General features: G+C 38.4%; 1 protein-coding gene across 1 annotated transcript in view; it reads right to left on the reverse strand.

Annotated features, from left to right (window-relative positions):
• LOC139729732 (signal peptide, CUB and EGF-like domain-containing protein 2) overlaps nt 1-20,491 on the reverse strand; it is a 96,674-nt gene that overhangs the window by 30,543 nt on the left and 45,640 nt on the right. Inside the window, 2 exon segments of the mRNA XM_071640668.1 lie at nt 1,509-1,631; nt 2,672-2,788. Of these exon segments, the coding sequence (XP_071496769.1) occupies nt 1,509-1,631; nt 2,672-2,788 (240 nt within the window).

Genomic DNA, 20,491 nt, shown 5'->3' on the forward strand with positions numbered 1-20,491 from the left:
AAAATCAGAAAGAAACTTCAAACTTTTAAACTATATCTAAAATGTGCATAGAGAGAGTGTTTATTAATTGTCCCCGTTGATTTGTACGAATGTATTTTGTAAGATTGCAACTGCTGACTTACATATTAACAAACATGTCAGAAAAAAGGGGGACCTTTGGGATTCGAGCCTGCCATCGACTGCTTTCCGGGTAGCAACACCACCAGGCTATCCCTGGTTGCCGGCAGAGACACGATGAACATGAAATAAATACCCTAGCTCCGATATTCCGACATTGTTATATGTTAGATAGTCCTTGGCGGAGGCGTATTACATGTATCATATCAAAGATATATATATCAGTTAAAGATTTTGGAATGATTAACGGATTTTTGAAATGCGTGCGAGTAAAATAATCCCTTATATAATAACTGCAAAAGTCTCGAATGAAATTGGGTCTTACGACGCACTTCAATTAAATAGCTATTCTATAAGTTAAAATCTTAACAGAAGTTTACATCATGTAGTAGGATCTATACCTCTATTCTATGTCTAATTCTTATCTGACCAGCATGCTTCATTTTCAAATCTTGTCCTGGGACAATGTATTGTTGTAACGATATCATCAGTTCTGTATTGTGATGTTACGTCATGCACTGTTTTGCTTTGTTGCTGTTTAATCAACTTCAATAAATATGATAACTGTTCATGTAGTAGGAAAACAGATGGAACACAAAACCAAGGAAATGTAGATAATGAAATGGGACAAGATTGGTTGGTCGAGTGTTGTTATCTTGCAATGAATGGTAATGTCATGTCTATACGTTAAGAACTATAGGCCAAAGGCTCTCGAACTTCTTTTTTTTTCAGACTCTTTTATTTTTTCGAAATTAATGAAGGCTAAAGCTTCTGTAATAGAATTTCGTCACTATGAATAGCTTCAGGGAAATTCCATCCTGATTTTATGTTGCCTTGAATAAAAACAGAAAAATCAGAGAAATACATTTGTCAAGTTTTTTAGGGGGATTGGAAAAAACAAACAAAGAAAGTTAGAAAATTATTGTAAAAGTTTAGAAATTAAGATGAGTTGGTACCTCTGTGTGATCACCATGTGGAGCAGCTTTCCATTCGTTTTTCAATAAACAAATTTCACTTGAATATACAAATTTCACTGATTTTATTTTTTTCCCAAATATTTGGGCACATGCACACAGAACTATATCTGCCAAGAAGGACACACAAAAATGTATTACTCTCTTCATTATACAAAAAAAAAAAGGTTTGAAGAAATCAACAAAACGAAAAAAAAAAAACTACTCCTGTTGAAAGGAAACAAATCCTCCTCGATGTGGGCGGATGATACTCTGCCCGTTCCATCTTTTGTAGAGATACGATTGATAGGGATTTAACTGAGGTCATCGCAGCAAGATTGAGTCAAATGCTTCAAGTTATGAATTCAGTGGAATAAACAAAACATTATGACGTAACAATACCAGCAGCGTTTCAGCAATCGTAAGAACTGTTCTTACCTATACAGTCTTGTCCTTCTCGATCTAACACGAATCCTTCATAACAAGTACATTGATAGCTCCCCGGCGTGTTCACACATCTGTGAACGCATCCTCCATTTTTGATTTGGCACTCGTCCACATCTGATCCAAAGTTTGAGAAAAAATAATTATGAATGAAAATCAAATTTTCGTGAAAAACAAAAGTTTAAGTATGGCTCCGTCCAGAAAATACTCAGAAATTGTTCATATTTCTTCTGACGAAAGATAAATAATGAATGTCAAATCAAGTCAAAATCGATTCAATGATGAACAACACATATTGATGATAACACCGATGATGGGGATTGGCACAATAACAATGCAAAGGCTGAATGATTTTTCATCATAATAATGGATGCTCAATTTCAGATTACTCAACATGCTCAATAAGTCAATTGTTATCACGCATGAAACTGATAATGATAATTGAGCGTGTTGTCGCATTCTCTTCCACTACATGAAATCAGATTTTTAAAGAGTAATAAACATTCTACCAAAGAATGAAAGTTAACCTTTGGCCTGGGCCACTTTAAAGAAGAATGAAACCAACATGTATATAAATTATTTCGATTACGTGAACGCAGCAATTAATACCATTAGTGAAATTTAGCAATTTTCAATCAGTACCAGAGGAGATGAATACGACCAAAGGGAACATGCTAATCGTTTTTAATCTTGACGAATATAATGGTGAACATTCACAGATAGATTAAAGATCTTTGAGAACATTAATGTTCATTATGGCTCACGTACAATTTGAACATTAAATGGCGTGTTCATACCAAAGGCACATTTAGCTCTCTTCCTCCGCTTTGCAAACTGCGCGTTACGTTATTTTCAAGCCAGCGTGATTAGTCACTATGCGCTGCGCGCAATCGCTTCGCGCAGTGTCACATAATGCAGCTCGTTGCTAAGCTCACGTTGCTCTTCCAAAAAAAGAAAATAGGCCTACTAATAAATAAATGAATAAATGAATATTAATAATAATAAACACAAACAAATTAAATCCATCGGACAGAAGTATGCGTGCGAGTAACCAAAGCGGAAGACGCATTACTATAAAGAGTGGTATCACAGCGAACGATGTCACTTCCGGTCACGTGACCATATTGGCCAAGCAGGTCTTTGCCAAATCCACTCACCTGTACAGTTGGTGCCTATCCTCGTGTAGCCGTTCATGCACGAGCACCGATATGATCTTCTCGTCTGAGTGCATACCTCGTTCTCTCTGCAACTATGCACCCCATCATTGCACTCTGCTATCTCTGTATTGTCTGAGAAAAAATGGTCACCAGTCCACTATTGATTGGCACGTCAGTTCCAGTGTCTGTGGCTCACATTACTGTTCAGTGTTAAGATGCACTACTACAAACACCCCCCCCCCCTCCTTCTCACACACGCACACAAATGCACACACATACACAGCCAAAAGTTAAACGCGGATAGAAACGGATAATTCACAAGTCGCTTCAGCGTAAATATGAAACTTCCAGCGTTTCTGAGGTGTTTGATTAACGCGAGAGGATGAACAAAGAAAAGATGTCTTTCAAACTGAGGCGAATCCTAACGAAACCTCACTATAGTTGAAAAACGAAAAAAAACAACAACAACAAAGAACTCACAAAAGGTTTCACGTTCGTTTGAACGTGTGTGACTTCAATGCCTCTCCACACAAATACACAAGCATAATGTATACATGTGCGCATTTATAAGTATATTATGCATACGATATGTAAGCATACATATAATTATGCATACATACAAGCTATAGACATCCTTCAAAGGAAATCAACGTCTGACGTCCCAAGTCAAAACGAGAGAGAAAAACAAAAATCCGTGAAAATTGCTTAGAAATATTTTCATCAAGCTCCCACACAAAAGTGCAAATCCCCCCTTGATTCATTCGATTACCGACATTAAGTAAACATTCCCCCAGACAATTTATAGGCGACATCGCTGTCAAAGAAGGGGCGTGAGTTCCGCCAACGTTTGTAGAGATGTTTGACGAATTGGAAGTTATAATGAAGATGACGATGAGGTCACCAATCTAAACACGACTCTGAGATTGCTAGTCCCGAGCCTGAGCCGATTCGCTTTAGATCAACACGGCCCGGAAACTCAATCCGACCTAGAGTACTCGATTCGATGTGACCCGTAGACACCGCCTGCCACGGCCTAGCCATTGACGAGTCTATGGCATGTCGCACGTGTCAAAGCTATGGCACTATGGCTAACCCGCCCTGCAGGGGTTGAAAGGTCCCTCGCAGAGCGGATGAATGAGATGTGTCACGAGTCATTTCCATCATCATAGTGACGTTGATATACTATTTCACCGTCATCCCTCCCATCATACACGTGTTTCCCATATTCATCCAATCTCCACGTTCATTATCGCTCGCGAAGTCCCGTTGCTAAATCACCCGGAGCAAGTGACACCGTGGTGAGAAAAACACGCTCAAACAAAAGAGCATACCAGTTAAGTGTATCAAAATTACCCTCAGCTAGTCAAAGTCGCATTCGCTTTGGGAAAATAAATTTTTTGCGAAAAGGAAGGCAAATATCATTGCCATTGCTTTGGGGGGATGGGAGGGGTGAGAAACATCCAAAAAATGCAATAATACAATATAACAATGTGGTCAAAGTTCATCAGTTGCACTATTGTAAATCTGTTCCGCAGAGAGCTTCCACTAAACTACAGTAGCAACCCGTATTTGGCTGCCAGACACCCTTATTTCAATAATTGCCGATCTTCCAGAGACGTGCGACGTGTGATCGAAAGTAAAACAGACGCACAAGGAAATAATGAATTTCTTTGAGTTTGGAATTGCAATACATGAAAAGGCCAACAGGATCAACAGCTCTGAACCGGGAACCCCAAGAATTAGAATCCGTGGTATTTCTTAGGCCCTACCCATTGAGCCAAAACAGTACGTCAAATTTCTGCAAGTGGCATTTTGCGGCAACCAGGCTAAACTACGAACAGGTGAACTTTACGATGACATACCTACAAAATGCTTTATGAAAAAAAGGACTGAAGTTGAATCAAAGATGGAAAACTTGTGGAGCGTAAATCAATAGACATTAAGATGAGGAAGCGCGATTCCAGCGATTAGAAGTTCAGCGATGCGCAAGATGCTGAGCGACAGAATGAAGACGAGTTTATCCCTTGGGGTTACCATGGAGACCCTCCTCCTCCGGAAGGAGGGTGGATCTCTTTATTTATTCATAACTTTCACAAGAACGTCTATAGCGATACCTAGAAATCAAGAGGTTTCGTATCGTGGCTACCAAGCCGGCTCATCGTACTGACAGAGCATCCTTAACGATCCGTCATGCACTCCACAAGTTACAGTGAACATTGGATCGAATTCTGAGAGAGAGAGGTGATGTCAAATAGAGCGAAGAAAAATGAGCAGTGGAAGGGGGCTGGGGAGCAAGATTTACCGGATACAGATGATTGAGAGATAACAGCGTGACTTAATACTACTAGCGAAAGGAATAGTGAATAACATAAGAAGACACATGGGAACAAATTAGAGAAAGAAGCAGGCTGATTACGAAAATGGAAAAAAAATGATGTCTTTATATGACGGAAAAACACAAAATTAGAAGTAGATTAATACTTCATATAATAGGACGTTGATCAATCTACAATATGACAAAGTTTTGAGACACTTGAGCAACATGTAAAAGATCGCTGTTTGATGTAATATTCATTCTTTATATTATACCTTATACTTATATTTATACTTAAACTTATACTTATACTTATACTTACGGTATACTTACACTTAACTTATACTTATACTTATACTTATACTTATACTTATACTTATACTTATACTTATACTTATACTTATACTTATACTTATACTTTATATTTCATATTGCATGGCACAGATTTTGACCTACTTGCTATTCACTGACGATATTATCCAAAGCTAATTTGCAAAACTAAGTTAACTTGCACTAGCACAGTTTTGCAGGGCCGACGAACATCAAAGCAAGATGTGTTCTTCTTTACATCCCTATGTTGCTTTAAAAAAAAATCTTTATAGCTGTTTATTCGGAGGGCGCGATCATTAGTGGAGACCATCTACCTAAGATTGTATGATTAATATGTGTGTCATTCAATACTTTTTGATTGTCATTGCAGATACATGATTTCAACTCAAGGAGGGCGAGGAGGGAGGGCGATACGGGCAGGAATGGTTGTGCCTGAGCTCCTACTTGTCCTTGACGGAATACATTAATACATTTCCTCAAGAGCATCCCGAAAATAACAAGTGAACCACATCGCTCATTGCTGGCGCTGTGTACCGACTTTCATCCGGGTTAGTTTGCTCCCTGTCCTCACTCAGCCGCTTCCAAGACTATTGTTCTCGAAAGAAGCCGATCCAGTTGCATGTGCAATCATGCTGGTCTGGGGTTAATTCGCTTCGGGAGATGACATTTTTTTTCTCCCTCTCTCTCTTTCTTTTTGGATGAAAGTTCCTGTTCATGAGACAGCGATTAATTTCGGCGGGTCATTCGATTCGCCAGCGCTGCTTCATTGGATTTCATCGCTCCGAGCTCTCGGCTACAGCTCAACGACTGACGTCACAGACCGTGCCTCTTTCATTGGACGCCGATTATACTGTTGTTCGCATCCGGGTACTTCATACCACAGATACATTAATTAATTAGCAGCTCGGTTCAGTCGAACGGGTTTCGCTGACAGGAACATGATGCTCTCCGGATAATTCCCAAGGTCTGCACCCGCCGTCTCGTGAACTCCCATGACCTGGAGTATGTGGGACTACGGCGACAGACAGACGCGAGGAGCCCTTGATGACTCTTAACTCGAGCGACACAGACTTGAATGATAATAGGATGAGGAGGCAGAACGGGCTGTTTGTACGGACAATGTGAACGAAACCGGGGAAGTGGTCCTTACGGATAATGTAGTAGAAATACACTTACTGGTGTAACCTCGACTCACGCTGCATTTTAAGTGATTATCCCCGGAAAAAAGGCCACTTCCTGGCTGAAAACCACCATTTTAAGGACACTTAAGAGGGAAAATCCAATTCAAAGATTAAATAGGGTGGATCGGAAATCCAAGGGGACACGTTCTGGATTATAGACGTAACACATTTTCCCTGTTGGCCAGTCAGAACAAAAGCAGCGGTGACTGCATAATTAAGTAAAGATGACATTTGCAGACTGCTTGTATGCTATCATGTTCGTTGCCTTACTCGATCACGAGGCGACCGGTGTAAAAACATACATCAATACACCGCAGTCTCGACAACAATCCACATCAACACTGACCTCAATTTCAATTCAAGGCAATACGACATGGCTAAAAGAAAATGTTGCGCTCAGAAGACTTTTTTTTTCACGGTTTCGCAGCCTTTTAAATTTAAGGAGAAGCATGTTTAAAGCGCACATGGAAAACAAGCGTTTCGCACGCGCGGTCATGAAACTCCCGAAAAAGGGAGCAATCGATTCAAGGAGACTGTAGGAAGAATTCCGAGACCTGCCATATCGCCTGGCTGCACTCCAAGCTCCAGAAAACCTCGACATTCAAGTTGTAAACAAGGCTGAACACCCTCAGCCAAAACAAGAACGGTGAAGAAAAAAAAACCCGAAACAGACAAAATGCATTACTATCCATGACTACATAAACAGGAACACACTCGAGTGCGGTACAAGTAAAACTACTAGCGAGTTGTCTGTCTCAGGGAGAATTGTACAAGCGGTCATGTAACTCTGAATTGAGTTCAATTGATTTTGAAGAAGCAGTTTGAGTAAACTGTATACTGTCCTGCATTCGCCAACTTGGAATTTGTTCCATGGTGTGGAAATGTACACTGCAAAAAGTCCGGTGTTAAAAAGTGAACACCGAGCTGGTGTTAAATTTTCCGTGCTCATTTATGGTGTTAAATTAACACCTCCGGGTGTCATTTCCAAATACAAAACTGTTTTTTGAAGAGTTTCTTAGTAACTGCACTTTTTGTTGATTTTTAATTTAAACAAGACGATCAAGAATTTTACATTAAAATACTAGATTTTTGAAAAAATATGAAAATAAATTTACACCACAGTAACACCAGCTGGTGTGGTGTCTTATTGAAGCTGGGCGGGTGTCAAACCATTGATATTAACGCTAACAAATATCAAATCAACACCATGTGGTGTCATTTTTTAATTAACACCAGTACAGTGTCAAAATATCACCAGGTACAGTGTCAAATTAACATCACGAAGTGTCAGGTGAACACTTTCCAACACCATCACAGTGCATTTTCTACACCTGTGGGTGTGGTCCTCTATTAACACTTGATCGGTGTTAAATTTAACACCCATGGTGTTAAATCTAACACCGATGTTTTTACAGTGTAGGGAATTGATTTGTAGTCAACGTGACGGATGAACTATGAATCGTTTTCACATTTCATTGATAAATATTGAGATTTCAAATAAAACGTTTCTGCAAGAAAGGAAAATAGTCTCATATGAATAATTCATCAATCAACAGTAAGTCGATGGATCGTTGCCATCTCATTAGCCTTCCCAATTCCAAACAAATCTGCATCCTGAATGTATCTATTCCCGATTTTTTTTTGCCAACAAAACGGACACAATCTTAAATGCTAAAACAAAAACTGAATACGATATTACTGGTTAATTAACTTGGATTTCAATATCACCAGGGACTACTAAACCTAGTGCAACACTTACGACTGTAGACAGCAGGCGCAAGCCTGATATTGAATTAGACGTTAGTCTGAATCATAATTAAGAGAGATCCTCTCAAAACGGAGCTAATGATGCAGGATTACCAATCATCTGGGACTTATTCAGAAGAACTAAAATAATATCTTGAGTAGGAAAAATCAAAGAAACGTGATATATTTCATTTGATAAATTCATGTTACCACAAACATAAAAACATACACAAAAAAAAACTTAATATTAATTTCCCTCAGTCATAAGTATTCACACATTTTCTAACCTATGTATATAATATAAACTGAAATATTGCAATGAACTAAATATCTACACAATGGACATGGAGTAGTCAAAACCAACATTATGTGTAGGCCTATATATGTATGTAATGTCTGGGTAGTTATAGTTACGTAAGCGTATTTGTGCGTACGTGTGTGGATTTCAAATATAACGGCATGATAAAGCATTCTTCAAAATTGGATGAAATGATTTTGAAATAATGTCAAAGAGCGATACTCTATTGTTGTAAACCAGACGCGGCGAGTGCTCATTAAAATAACAGCCCGTGAACCAAAACCTTGTGATAGAAGGAAACTGAAATGGCGGCGCCGCTGAGAAACCCGGGCACGTGTCTACTAAACATTGCGACACCTCATAAAAGGTCACGTGGTGCCGCGTATACCTCCAGTGGCGCCACCGTATGGGGACTAATGGAGCGGACCGCTGTTTGAAGTGTCCTCAATACGTACAACCTGTCCGATAATGTGTTAAGGCGGGTATGTATGTGTCGGACGGGTAATTTCGCGCGGCCCGTCTGCGGAGGGCACGGGGGTTAAGTTCAGGCTGGAGGGGGTAGAATGAGGTCACGTGTAACCCAGAGCTGTGAGCAGGAGAAACAGACCGTCCTCTCAACGATGGAAAAACAGGAAGCCAAATTCGTCGAATATACCCGTAGGTCGTAGTATTATAATCAAAGAGACGCTGGCGTGCACGTCGTCTCGTCTTGTAGGTTAGCCTTGACTTGATTAAAAACGAAAATATGCAAAAGTAAAAAACAAAAAGAAAAGCAAAACGTAAATACTCTATTTATATACTCTAAACCTAAACTCTATATTTTCTGAATTGTCGTAAAACAAAAACGCATTATGTCATGACCACTGTGTACACACACACACACACACACACACACACACACACGTGCATGTGCACGATACCCGCAGTCAGAAATGTGGAAGTAAAACCATTCTGCTGCAGTCAATATGATCAGCTTCAATGGTCGATGGTAGAAAGTCATATCTTGCAATATAATTCCATACGACCTTGATAGTTTCTATGATTACAAGACATTACTTCACCTTTTCCATTTGGTTCTCTTTTTGGTTCTATACAAAGGCCTAAATTATCAAACACAATAATTATATACAAGTAAAAGTGTGAGTAAGAGGACAATATAAGATTCATCAAAAATGTCAAGATATATCTCTGTTGGGTCTCTAGCTCTTTCTAGCTTAACAAAAGAACCTGTCTATAACAACCTATGATCCATGACCTTATTCGAAAGAGGAGGGTGGTTTAGAATTTCTGGTAGGGTGAAGCCAAAATTATCAACGAATCGTGCTTACAGCTCCTCGCTCGCGCACGCTTTACATGCTTTAGCACGGACGGATCGCCAGCCGGCTGTTCAGCCAGACAGCCAGCCAGCCCCCAAGGATATGTGAAGTCCCTACAGATTACCCACCTATATTATGAGTTTGCATTGCAGACCTTTTTTTTTTTTTTCCAGTCACAGTTGTTCAAAAACTTACATTGAAAACTTTGAAAGAATTTTTGAAACTCATTATGTTATCTCAACATTCCCCCCGTGTTATTTTATAATACAGCATACAGTAATAACAATTAATACGATGTCCTATTTCTTTCAGTCAACTGAAGGTGGCTGCTATAACTTTAACATGGCTTTTCTCTCGGGGGAACTGTTTCGAGTTGCCGTACATGGCAGGTGGCCGCTGTAGACAGGTGGTTGCTATAGACAGGTTTGACTGTATTATATAATACACTGGGCACTGGGAGCGCATCTTACTACTTTGTCCATTAAGACAGGAATTTGATATCTGTTAAAAATGTATCATGTAACATCACACTTCACATTTTCAAAATCTGATAGCTTTTGATAAAGGTGATGTATAGGATATGTATGGATCTTATTGCTACTAATGGCGTTCTCTACGACCTAGGTTCCAGCAACTGCCACTGATTTTTATTGGCTGTCTGAATTTGTGTCATAAGGCAACGCATGCACACACATTTTTACACATTACATGAGGAGCATTATATAATGATGAAGGGGAAAGAAATCAATCATGCCAAAATCTAATTTCATTGTTCAGCAACATAATCTGACTTTCGAAGTGACGGGTTATATTTGATTTGTTGTCATCAAAAGCAAATCAATTATGATACGGGGAGATGAGTGAGTGTAAGCAGGGATCAATACTAACTCTTTCTCTTTGGGGAATCGTTCGGGCCACTAAAATCTTCGAATATGAAATTTTGATGGCCCTAAAAAGAAACGTAGTTGTCCAAAATAAAAGGAAATAAATGAAGATTCATTGTGAATTGTTAGTTGCCCTATCAGGCTACCAAAAAGAGATCCGCCATTTTGGAAATTTCGTGGTCGGTCTGACATTAACTTTTAGGAGTTTCGGACACCGCTAATATTGAGCCCTGGTAGATTAGGTTACAGTTAATCTCTTAGTCAGATATAGAGGTTGAAATTTGTTTGCGCTGCAAAAGTGTTGCAGAGACACAAACGATATTAGACATTTCCCAGCAAGCAAGAAAAAACAACTTATAAAGGTAAGCGTGTATCATGTGATTCATCCTAATTTTCGCATTTCATCTTTCGAGAAGCTGCTACGATATCCGCTCACATCGAAACAAATAAAAAAGAAACAATCTCAAGAGATGAGGTAAGGGCAAGGACACTATGACCACTTCTTGGCCTTCTGTAGCCATCCTGAACTTTTCAACCTGGCCAAGGAAGAATCAACCAGGGTTGACTTAGAGGGCGAGTGGCCACGCTGAATCTTAAAAGGGTTCGGGCCCCTCTTGTGCCATTTGGACGTAGCTCCGGGTAATATCTCGCCATCGACCGCCACGCAGTCAATATTCCAGACATCGTAATTGTGCGAAATAACAAACATAAATCGACAGATATCTTTCTTTAGGTTGCCCTGGAGTGACTGCATGTTTTTATCCATATTACTACCAAGGTCAAAACCCTTGGAAGGCATAGTTGTCACGTGACTTGCTTAGATGTTGTACGCGTTGGAAGAGATTATTACTTTCTTGGATTTATTCAGGCTATCGATTGTCTAATCCATCTTGTTGACAACATAAAGGTATTGAATGAAAATGTAATTATATAGGTGTCGAATATGCTTCTATGAATATAAAACATGAATTTGACATCATTCAATCGATATATCGCAATATTCACAAATGATAAAATTTGAAATACTCTATTGACGAAAGCAAGTGAAATGTTGTGATAACATTCAAAGTTTTTTCTACGAGTTTATTATTGCATTAAAGATAAAATACATACAATACGGATCCGTCTGCTTTGTTTGCCACGTTTGTAACACAATCAGAATTTTGGTTGTAATTCGCTAACTCCATCAATGAAGCTGCCCTTAATTTAGGGGGATTTTTAAAAATCAATTTCATTGTGACTAAACATCATGTCTTGTTCTTGAGTTTGTATGTCTGTTTGTGAGTGTTGTGGACTGGACGGTAATCGAACTTTGCTACATACAGGTGCTAATTTTCTTTCCGTTTTGCAAAACTACATTTGAAAATAAGAAGACCAGTGGTCTTTTTGAAAAGAATAAAGAAGAGTTGAACAGCATGTATGTATGGACAAAGGGCGTAAAGTGCAGAAAACTCTGTGACTTTTTTTCTTTTTTTTTTAATCGTCGCTTTAACAAAAAGAAAACCGTGTTAATATCCAACTTGCGCAATTGTTGAAGAAAGTGGCAAGTAAAAAGCGATGAAATGAGAACGTGAGTAACGTGGCGAGGATTATTGAAGTGCAAAGTCAAATAATGTATGGTGTTGGCGATCGCCTTAAAACCGTTTCTCCCCAGCTTGATGCTAGGTAAGACCTTTTTATGAACTCTAAGGACCTGGTTTGAACGTGCTTTCATTCGATTGAGCTATTGATCGTGGCGGCCCGAGAGAGGAAAGGCGTCTCCACTCGTAGACAACGTAGACAGAGGTGCAACCTGACAAGAGACAATTTTCCGAATGAGTTCCTGGGCAAAGCTATGAGGTCACATCTCTGAAGGAGATATACAAGGTAGGATTGCTGTGTGGCTGTCTTTCGCTCAATTTCCCAAAGCTTCTATTCAATACACTTTCAAAGATGATTAACCTACTTCTAATTTCCTCACATATTGACATGTTAAGAGGATAAATGGTCCTCGTATGACCATTGAATATTTCAGTACTTCGAGCTTTTACTATTAACATCTTAGTTGCTGTCGTCGCTATAGCAACCCTGGCTACAGATTTTTTATATCACAGTCAAGGTTATGTGAGTTATCTACACCTGATGTAATATATCACAGTCAAGGCTATGAGTTATCTACACCTGATGTGTTATATCACAGTAAAGGTTATGAGTTATCTACACCCGATATGAACTTACTTTCGTTTCTCATCAGACACTCACCATTAATAAGAGCAATTGAATTCATTTTAGCGGGCACAATCAATGAATCTAACTTTCTCAGGACAATGGTTAAATCAGCTCATGCTGATCAACTTGCTCGCGTTTTTGTTTTGTTTTGCTTTGTTTTGTTTTGTTTTGTGTTGTTTTGTGTTTTGGGGTTTTTTCTGCTTCTTCTTTTTAAATAACATCTTTTCTAGAAATCCCCTGGGTCAATCTGCCAGACGCACTTTAATGAACACCAAGACTGCGAAGATTGAGTGAAATGTGAACGACTCCACTCTTCGTCGCCACTCGATCTTCTCACCGAGTTTCGGGAGCTCCTCAAACCTGACACGATTCTGGCCAATAAAAATGCTAGCTTACGTCGACCGCAATGTGTGGGACACATGTAGACAGGGGAGAGGAAAAACGCCAGCCTCGTGGTTAGTGTCCTTTCGATGGCGGGACGCGGATTACGGAAGGAAGTATTCAACTCCCCCGTCTCGTCAGGGCTTAATGCAGACGATCAAACAGCGTGGGGATCGGATGATCAGCCGGCAGGAGACAGCTCAGCTGGCCGTGCGTAATTGATGATCGACTGCGGCACAGTTTCTGGCTGGCGAATGTGGGTCCCGCAGTTGAATTGGCGGTCAGCGACTTTTAATTCGCTGTCTATGAATCATGAATTATTCATGAGGCTCGGGCAGAGTTTATTCAAAGTCGAAATCGTTTCGTATCATTGCTTTCTCACGTCTCTATCCTTTCTACTTGCTTTATTCCTCCTTCAAAGAGATTTGCTTTGACCTTGAAAGTTGAATTCCTTACCAAGTGGAAATTTAACTACACAAAGTAGACCTTATATTTATACCCTGATGGCAGAGACAAACAAGAATGACGTTATAACGACGCTGTCGTCAGAAAGACGTCGTAAACTGTTGACAAGACTTTTTTTTTGCTCAAATGGAAGACGTACAAAAGACATCATATTTAGACGTCAGAATGACGTCATGAATATGTCGCAAACTGACTGAAATTTTACGTCTATAAATACGTTAATCATATGACGTCACAAGTACGTCGCAAAACTGACGTAAATTTACGTTATTAATTAGTCGCTAATATAACGTATCAAATACTTTGCAAAGCAACGTAAATTGTATGTCATTAATACGTCTGATCGCTAAGATGACGTGATAAATACAAATTTTACGTCTGTTATAACGTCGTAAATATGACGTGAATAATACGTCTCAAAACTGACTTTTTCATCTTAGTAATACGTCACTAATATTAAGTAATGAATATGTTTGAAACGGACGTAAAGTTTACGTCATTAGGAGTTTTTTCCAAATGACGTAATAAATACGTTAAAATCACGTCATACTCTGATCACTATATAACGCGCGACCAGTTGACTATAGTTTCAAACAAATCAAGACGTGTTTTTTACGTCAGTCTTCTATCAAGTACTTTCTCACTATTTTTTTTCATAGAAACAAACATAAAATGTGTCACGAAAGGAGTGCACAAGATCTCTTAATTTCAAGCCTGAAAATGCAAAAATCTCCAACGTGTGGGAGTGGGGTATATTTTTCATAATATTCTGATAGAAATAAAAATCTAACATCCTATCAAAAGTTTGCACTTTATCTCTGAATTCCAGGTCTAAAAATGCGAAATCGAAATCGAATATTTAATTAAAATGGGTAACGCTCTCATACCCTTTGCCAACACTCACCCCCCGCACGTTTTCCTGAATATGTATATTTTTATTTTTTACTCGAGTATGACACCAAATTGGTGCACCAGATCTCTGAACTTTAAGCCCGAAAGTTGGATATCCTACACCCTCCACCGCAAATCTTTCTAAATATCTGTTTTTCTTTTTTTCTTTGAAAAAAACCATAGAAAAAAATCTCTGAATTACAGGTCTGAAAATGCAAAATCTCTCTTGTGTAAGAGGGGTATCCCCTCCCACACCCTGTCCCGTCGATCCGCTCCCTCGCACATGTCACCCACGTTTTGCCCCACCCCATGAAAACGGATCGAACCCTCGAGAATGATTGTTTAAATTGACTTAATTCAAAAAATATCAGAAAATACGATAGATATAAGAAAAAAGTTACAGACAAAAATACCCATATTACCATTTCATTTATTTGATTTCATTAATTTCTTTGTACATACACATCGCGCACGTTTGCGTATTATGGGCTTGCACACTTGCTTGTGTGTGATGGCTACCGTCGATCATCCCCCTCCCCCTCCACACACACACACACACTCCTCGGTACGGATATTTTCGCCCGTGATTTGAACTCGGGTCCTCCGATTGGGAGTCTGGAATCTTATCCACTGAGCCACAGTGCCCTCGTAGGTATATATCGTTTTTCTATACTTTTTATCACATAGTAGCCATATATAGGAGCATGGTTACGTCGTAGATACAGGTTGCGTTATTTTGCATCAATTTAATTAATAGTAAAAGCTAACCATCTTGGAGGGGGGGAATGTTTCAGTCAGAATTCAATTTGCTCATTCTTTTTTTTTCCAAGTTCAATTTTTTTAACAGAATATAACGGAGTAATGGATTAAATTAGACATATATTTGAATAATACACATGCAGGAATCAAAGATAACAGTAGGTTCATGTCTATGACCAATATAAGAAGAAACATAATTATACAGACAGAAATTGGGCGGAAAGAACAACGGAAGTACCCACTCAAAAGACTTCTTCATGTAGATACCTTGGAACTTCGTATATGCTTTTATCATATTAACGATGTCTCTGATGAATTTTTTCAGGCATTTCTCATATTACCATAGCTATTTACATGAAATTGGAACTCTATCACATAATGTTCACTTTTACATCTTTGTTTACTATGTTGCACATTCTTGAAATTAATGATGTTAATATTCTACCGTCATCCTCCTTCGTAAACCATCATGTGAATTTCCACCTTTTGCCTCTGGGCCTATCTGAAGACGGCGAAACATGACGGCAGCATTTGTGAAAGAAATCGCAGTTCAACAACCTTGGAATTGGGATTCTTGAATCAAAGTGCTCGGTCTCGTAAAGTATCCCAAACTCTGGCCGTTTGCCTCTGCAACGTCCATTGGGTAATTATTGTTTCCACTATGTTTGTGATACATGAAAATTGTGTCTCATGACAAACGTGAGTAGTTATTACGTGTCTCAGTATTACGCCAATTTAAGACACCCACTCTGGTATTTTGGATGAGAGAGTGCTACTATCGAGGGGATTGAAGTTACCTACAAAGCTCCCGAAACCATTCTAAGAGAATCAAACGATAGACAGGAAATTAGAACTTCGCTTTCTCGCTAAATAAATTTTGTTTACCCACATCTGAGGACATTCCCTTGCAATTTACTGACCAACAACTCCCCAAATCAATTCACACGCTCTGCATTGTATTCACAATCGTCTACGTCACTTCATAAACATCAAATGTTGGAATTTAGACGAGGACTGAAAACCTACATAGTAGGGAAATCTGGGGGTGAAAATCTCCCAGGGTGCTGATCAAAATTCACATTGTGAGATTCGCAGAAATGTGGATTATGAGTGAGACTGAATCCTGTTTGTGAATGAGACGTTCCGCAAACATAGAAATGCCCATGTTTTGGTTTCATGTGTTTCACAACTTATGATCCTTCTGGCAAGAAAAGGCAGGTTTATCATACAATATTGATATCGGTTTTCAGCATATACAAGTTTAAGAATAAGCATACAAAGTACAAAGCCAGTGTTTAGTCAACTTTTTGTGGTTATGGTTATGGTTATAGTTATAGTTAGTTATAGTTATAATTATAGTTATAGTTGTAGTAATAGTTATAATTATAGTTACGGATACGGTTACGGTTATGGTTATGGTTATGGTTATGGATATGGTTGATGGTTGATGGTTATGGTTATGGTTATGGTTATGGTTATGGTTATGGTTATGGTTATGGTTATGGTTATGGTAAGGGATTTTTGCTTCCGTTAGATCAAATATGTAGGATAACAAATTCATCATTAACTAATGGCCTGCTGAAATTTATCTTTTAATGTTTGATTTTACATCATTTTTTAATGTTAAGAGGGAGAAAATTAGGTAAATGCTGTGTACCATTGCTATCCGAAATGGAAGACGTGTCATAGAAATTTAGTTATAGCAGTACTATTCCTCGTTTTCTCTTCTAGTGTTCTTATCTTACGATTTTAGCTTTGATTTTTTTTCTGTCTTTATTATATCCCGTTACACTTAGCCCGTACTCCAGATATATGACTTTTAGTTTCAATGGTAATAATAATAACAATTATAATAAGGGCAAAATTTATGCATGCTTTCTTCTTTTATTGTGCTTCCTTGAGCACCTAATCATGCATTGTTATGTGAAGCTGCGACGACATCATCCTCGTTCATTGTGATTTGATATAAATTTTGAAAACATTTTTATTCCTTATCCCAAGCATTATACATTCTGAAACTCATTATGCAGTGTATAACCAATTTATAGGTGTTCAGTTGCAAAAGTCTGAAAGTCATCCGAAAGTCTTCTTAAGTCAAATTACCTTTGGGATGTTAATAATTTTTGCTCCAGTAATCTTAATAATAGTAAGGAGTACTGTCAAGGTTTCATCAAAACACATTTTCTAGCTTCAAGAGTGGTCAGGACAATACTGCATAACAGGGAAAGAGAGCACTATAATGCAAGAATCATAACTTTAAAGTGAACTTTGCAGTCAGGCGTTTCTTAAGTGAGCATGAACCCGGCAGTGAGATAAATAAGTTGATCCTTGGCTTGGTTGGTTGATGACTCACCCCGGCCTTATCTCGTGGGTGTGTCCTCAGGGGGCCGGAATGCCTAATTTGTTGTTTGATATGTCCGCGCAGACGATCACGGCCCAGTCGCCATCCATCACCCGATAGTTTCCTACCCAGCGCGCCAAAACAAACACTCATACAGAAAAGCCCGGGCAATTACTCTTGATCTAGTTTAGCCTACTTCGAAGCTACAACTTATTTATTTTTATTCTACACTGCAACTCGCTCACATGAGATAATGTGTGAAACGGTTGCATTCGTTCGAGTAATCACACTTTTCCGAAACATTAAAAGGGTCCACTCGAAATTTTTATGAACAACTTCGTTCGGTATCAGTTTCCCTGTACAGCAATCGTTTTAATGATATTTCAAACTCACTTCATTACGACTTGCTCCATAAATTCACAGCAATGCAGGACTCTTCATTTGCTTGTTTACTTATCTATCAATGAATCGCGCCCCCATTTTCATACATCTGACCTAAAATTCTACCTTTGCTTATATATATATATATATATATATATATACATATATTGGTTATTGATTGGTTAAAATATGGTTATTCACGAAATATAGTGTATAAGCAATCTTAACATAATAGACTTCTTTAGATTGTAAGTAGTTTTACATTAAAAAAATAAAATGATCTATTTATATTACATTAATTGTTTATAGGATTAAAATAAAAAGTCGCCAAAGGGGCTTACAAAGGTGTATATTGACTGCACGGAACTATTCTAAGCTGACAAATGACATTGACGGTGAGCTCGTTAATCATCCATTGACCTGGAAGTTAGCTGGAATGTTGAATACAAACGGCCTGGCATAAAACTATAAGGTATTTGGGTATTTAATCCAACTGTTTCGAATGACAAGTCGTTTGATACGTAAAACGTCCCAAGGTGATTTCGTGATAGAGACCGTCCATTTACTTCACATTATCAGTGATATGACTGCCAAACACGACGAAGTTTTTCTCTCTACGCCAAAGCGCAGTAAAGGTGACTTAGGAGAGTGAGTTTACTCCTGACAGATGTGAGTTTATAGACTCCATCCTATCCTCTATTTCCCAAAATTCCCGGTTGAAAAAGGAATTTAGTCATCATTTCCGGTACTTTGCTTGCTGCTTTGGTACTGAGATTGGAAAAGATAACGACCTGGAAGTTAGCTGGAATGTTGAATACAAACGGCCTGGCATAAAACTATAAGGTATTTGGGTATTTAATCCAACTGTTTCGAATGACAAGTCGTTTGATACGTAAAACGTCCCAAGGTGATTTCGTGATAGAGACCGTCCATTTACTTCACATTATCAATGATATGACTGCCAAACACGACGAAGTTTTTCTCTCTACGCCAAAGCGCAGTAAAGGTGATTATAGGAGAGTGAGTTTACTCCTGACAGATGTGAGTTTATAGACTCCATCCTATCCTCTATTCCCAAAATTCTCGGTTGAAAAGGGAATTTAGTCATCATTTCCGGTACTTTGCTTGCTGCTTTGGTACTGAGATTGGAAAAGATAACGAGTTAAATGAATGGCGAAATGCTTGCGATTTATTGAGATTTGAAACTTCCTCTTGACAAATTAAACCTCATTCTTTCGCAAACCGCCGACAGATAAAATCAAAAAGATATTAGCTCACGTAACTAGTACCCACTTTTCAGTTATGGTTATTTATTCCGAGAGTTCGTATCCGAAGTTTCGTTGATCCGAAAATGAAATAAGGTTCATTAATCCGAAAATGAGGTTCTTACTTCCGAAAATGAAAATACGGTGTTGTAGTTAAAAAAACAAACAAACAAAATGGTAGGACATCAAGCAATGAAAATTGAATAAAAACACTCACACCCACACATCCACACAACCACACACACACACACAACACACACACACACACATCGAGAGAGAGAGAGAGAGAGTGAGAGAGGCATGACGTATATAAATGCACACAAACGCATGTAGAAAAAAGTAGAGAAATACATATGTAATTGTAATGAAGTAATTGATGAAAAAAAGTATTCTCCTCCTCTGCCGGATGACACACACCCCCTCTTCTATATCATCATTAGGATGAGCCATACACACATTATTCAATTTTCGGATTAAAGAACCTTATTTCAGTTTCGGATAAACAAACCTTATTACAATTTCCCACTAACGAACATTCAGGATAACGAACCTTCGGAATAACAAATCCTAGTTCAAGCTCGGCTGTACGAACCGTCGGAATAACGAACCTTAGGAATAACGAATCTCCGGAATAACGCCACAAATGTTCGAATTAACGAACCCTTTATAATTTTCGGATTCAAGAATCTCTAGGTATAGGGCATTTGTGAGTTTCGGAAGAACAAAACTTCGGAATAACCAACCTTTTTTCATTTTCAGATGGAAGAGATGGTGAGATAATGACATTTTTTTATGAAATATAAAAGAGCATACTATTCTAAGAAGAATTCAAAGTTTATATTTGAAGAGTTTGTTCGCAAAAATCGATAAGTCCATTTTTGAAGATTTTGAGGTACGGTCTCTGTCATAGAGTACAAAATGATACCTTTTAAATGATATATTGGACACTACATAATATAAAGGTACATTTTTGAAGTAATGGTCAGAAGAAGCAAAATTTTTCTTATCATCCTCTTTATTTTTCTTGACCTTTAATCGCAAATATCTCCATTTGGCAAAT

This window comes from Diadema antillarum, unplaced genomic scaffold (assembly GCF_040938485.1).
Source record: "Diadema antillarum isolate AM-2024a unplaced genomic scaffold, OU_Dant_1.0 seq00000261_RagTag, whole genome shotgun sequence".
Taxonomy (NCBI): Eukaryota; Metazoa; Echinodermata; class Echinoidea; order Diadematoida; family Diadematidae; genus Diadema; species Diadema antillarum.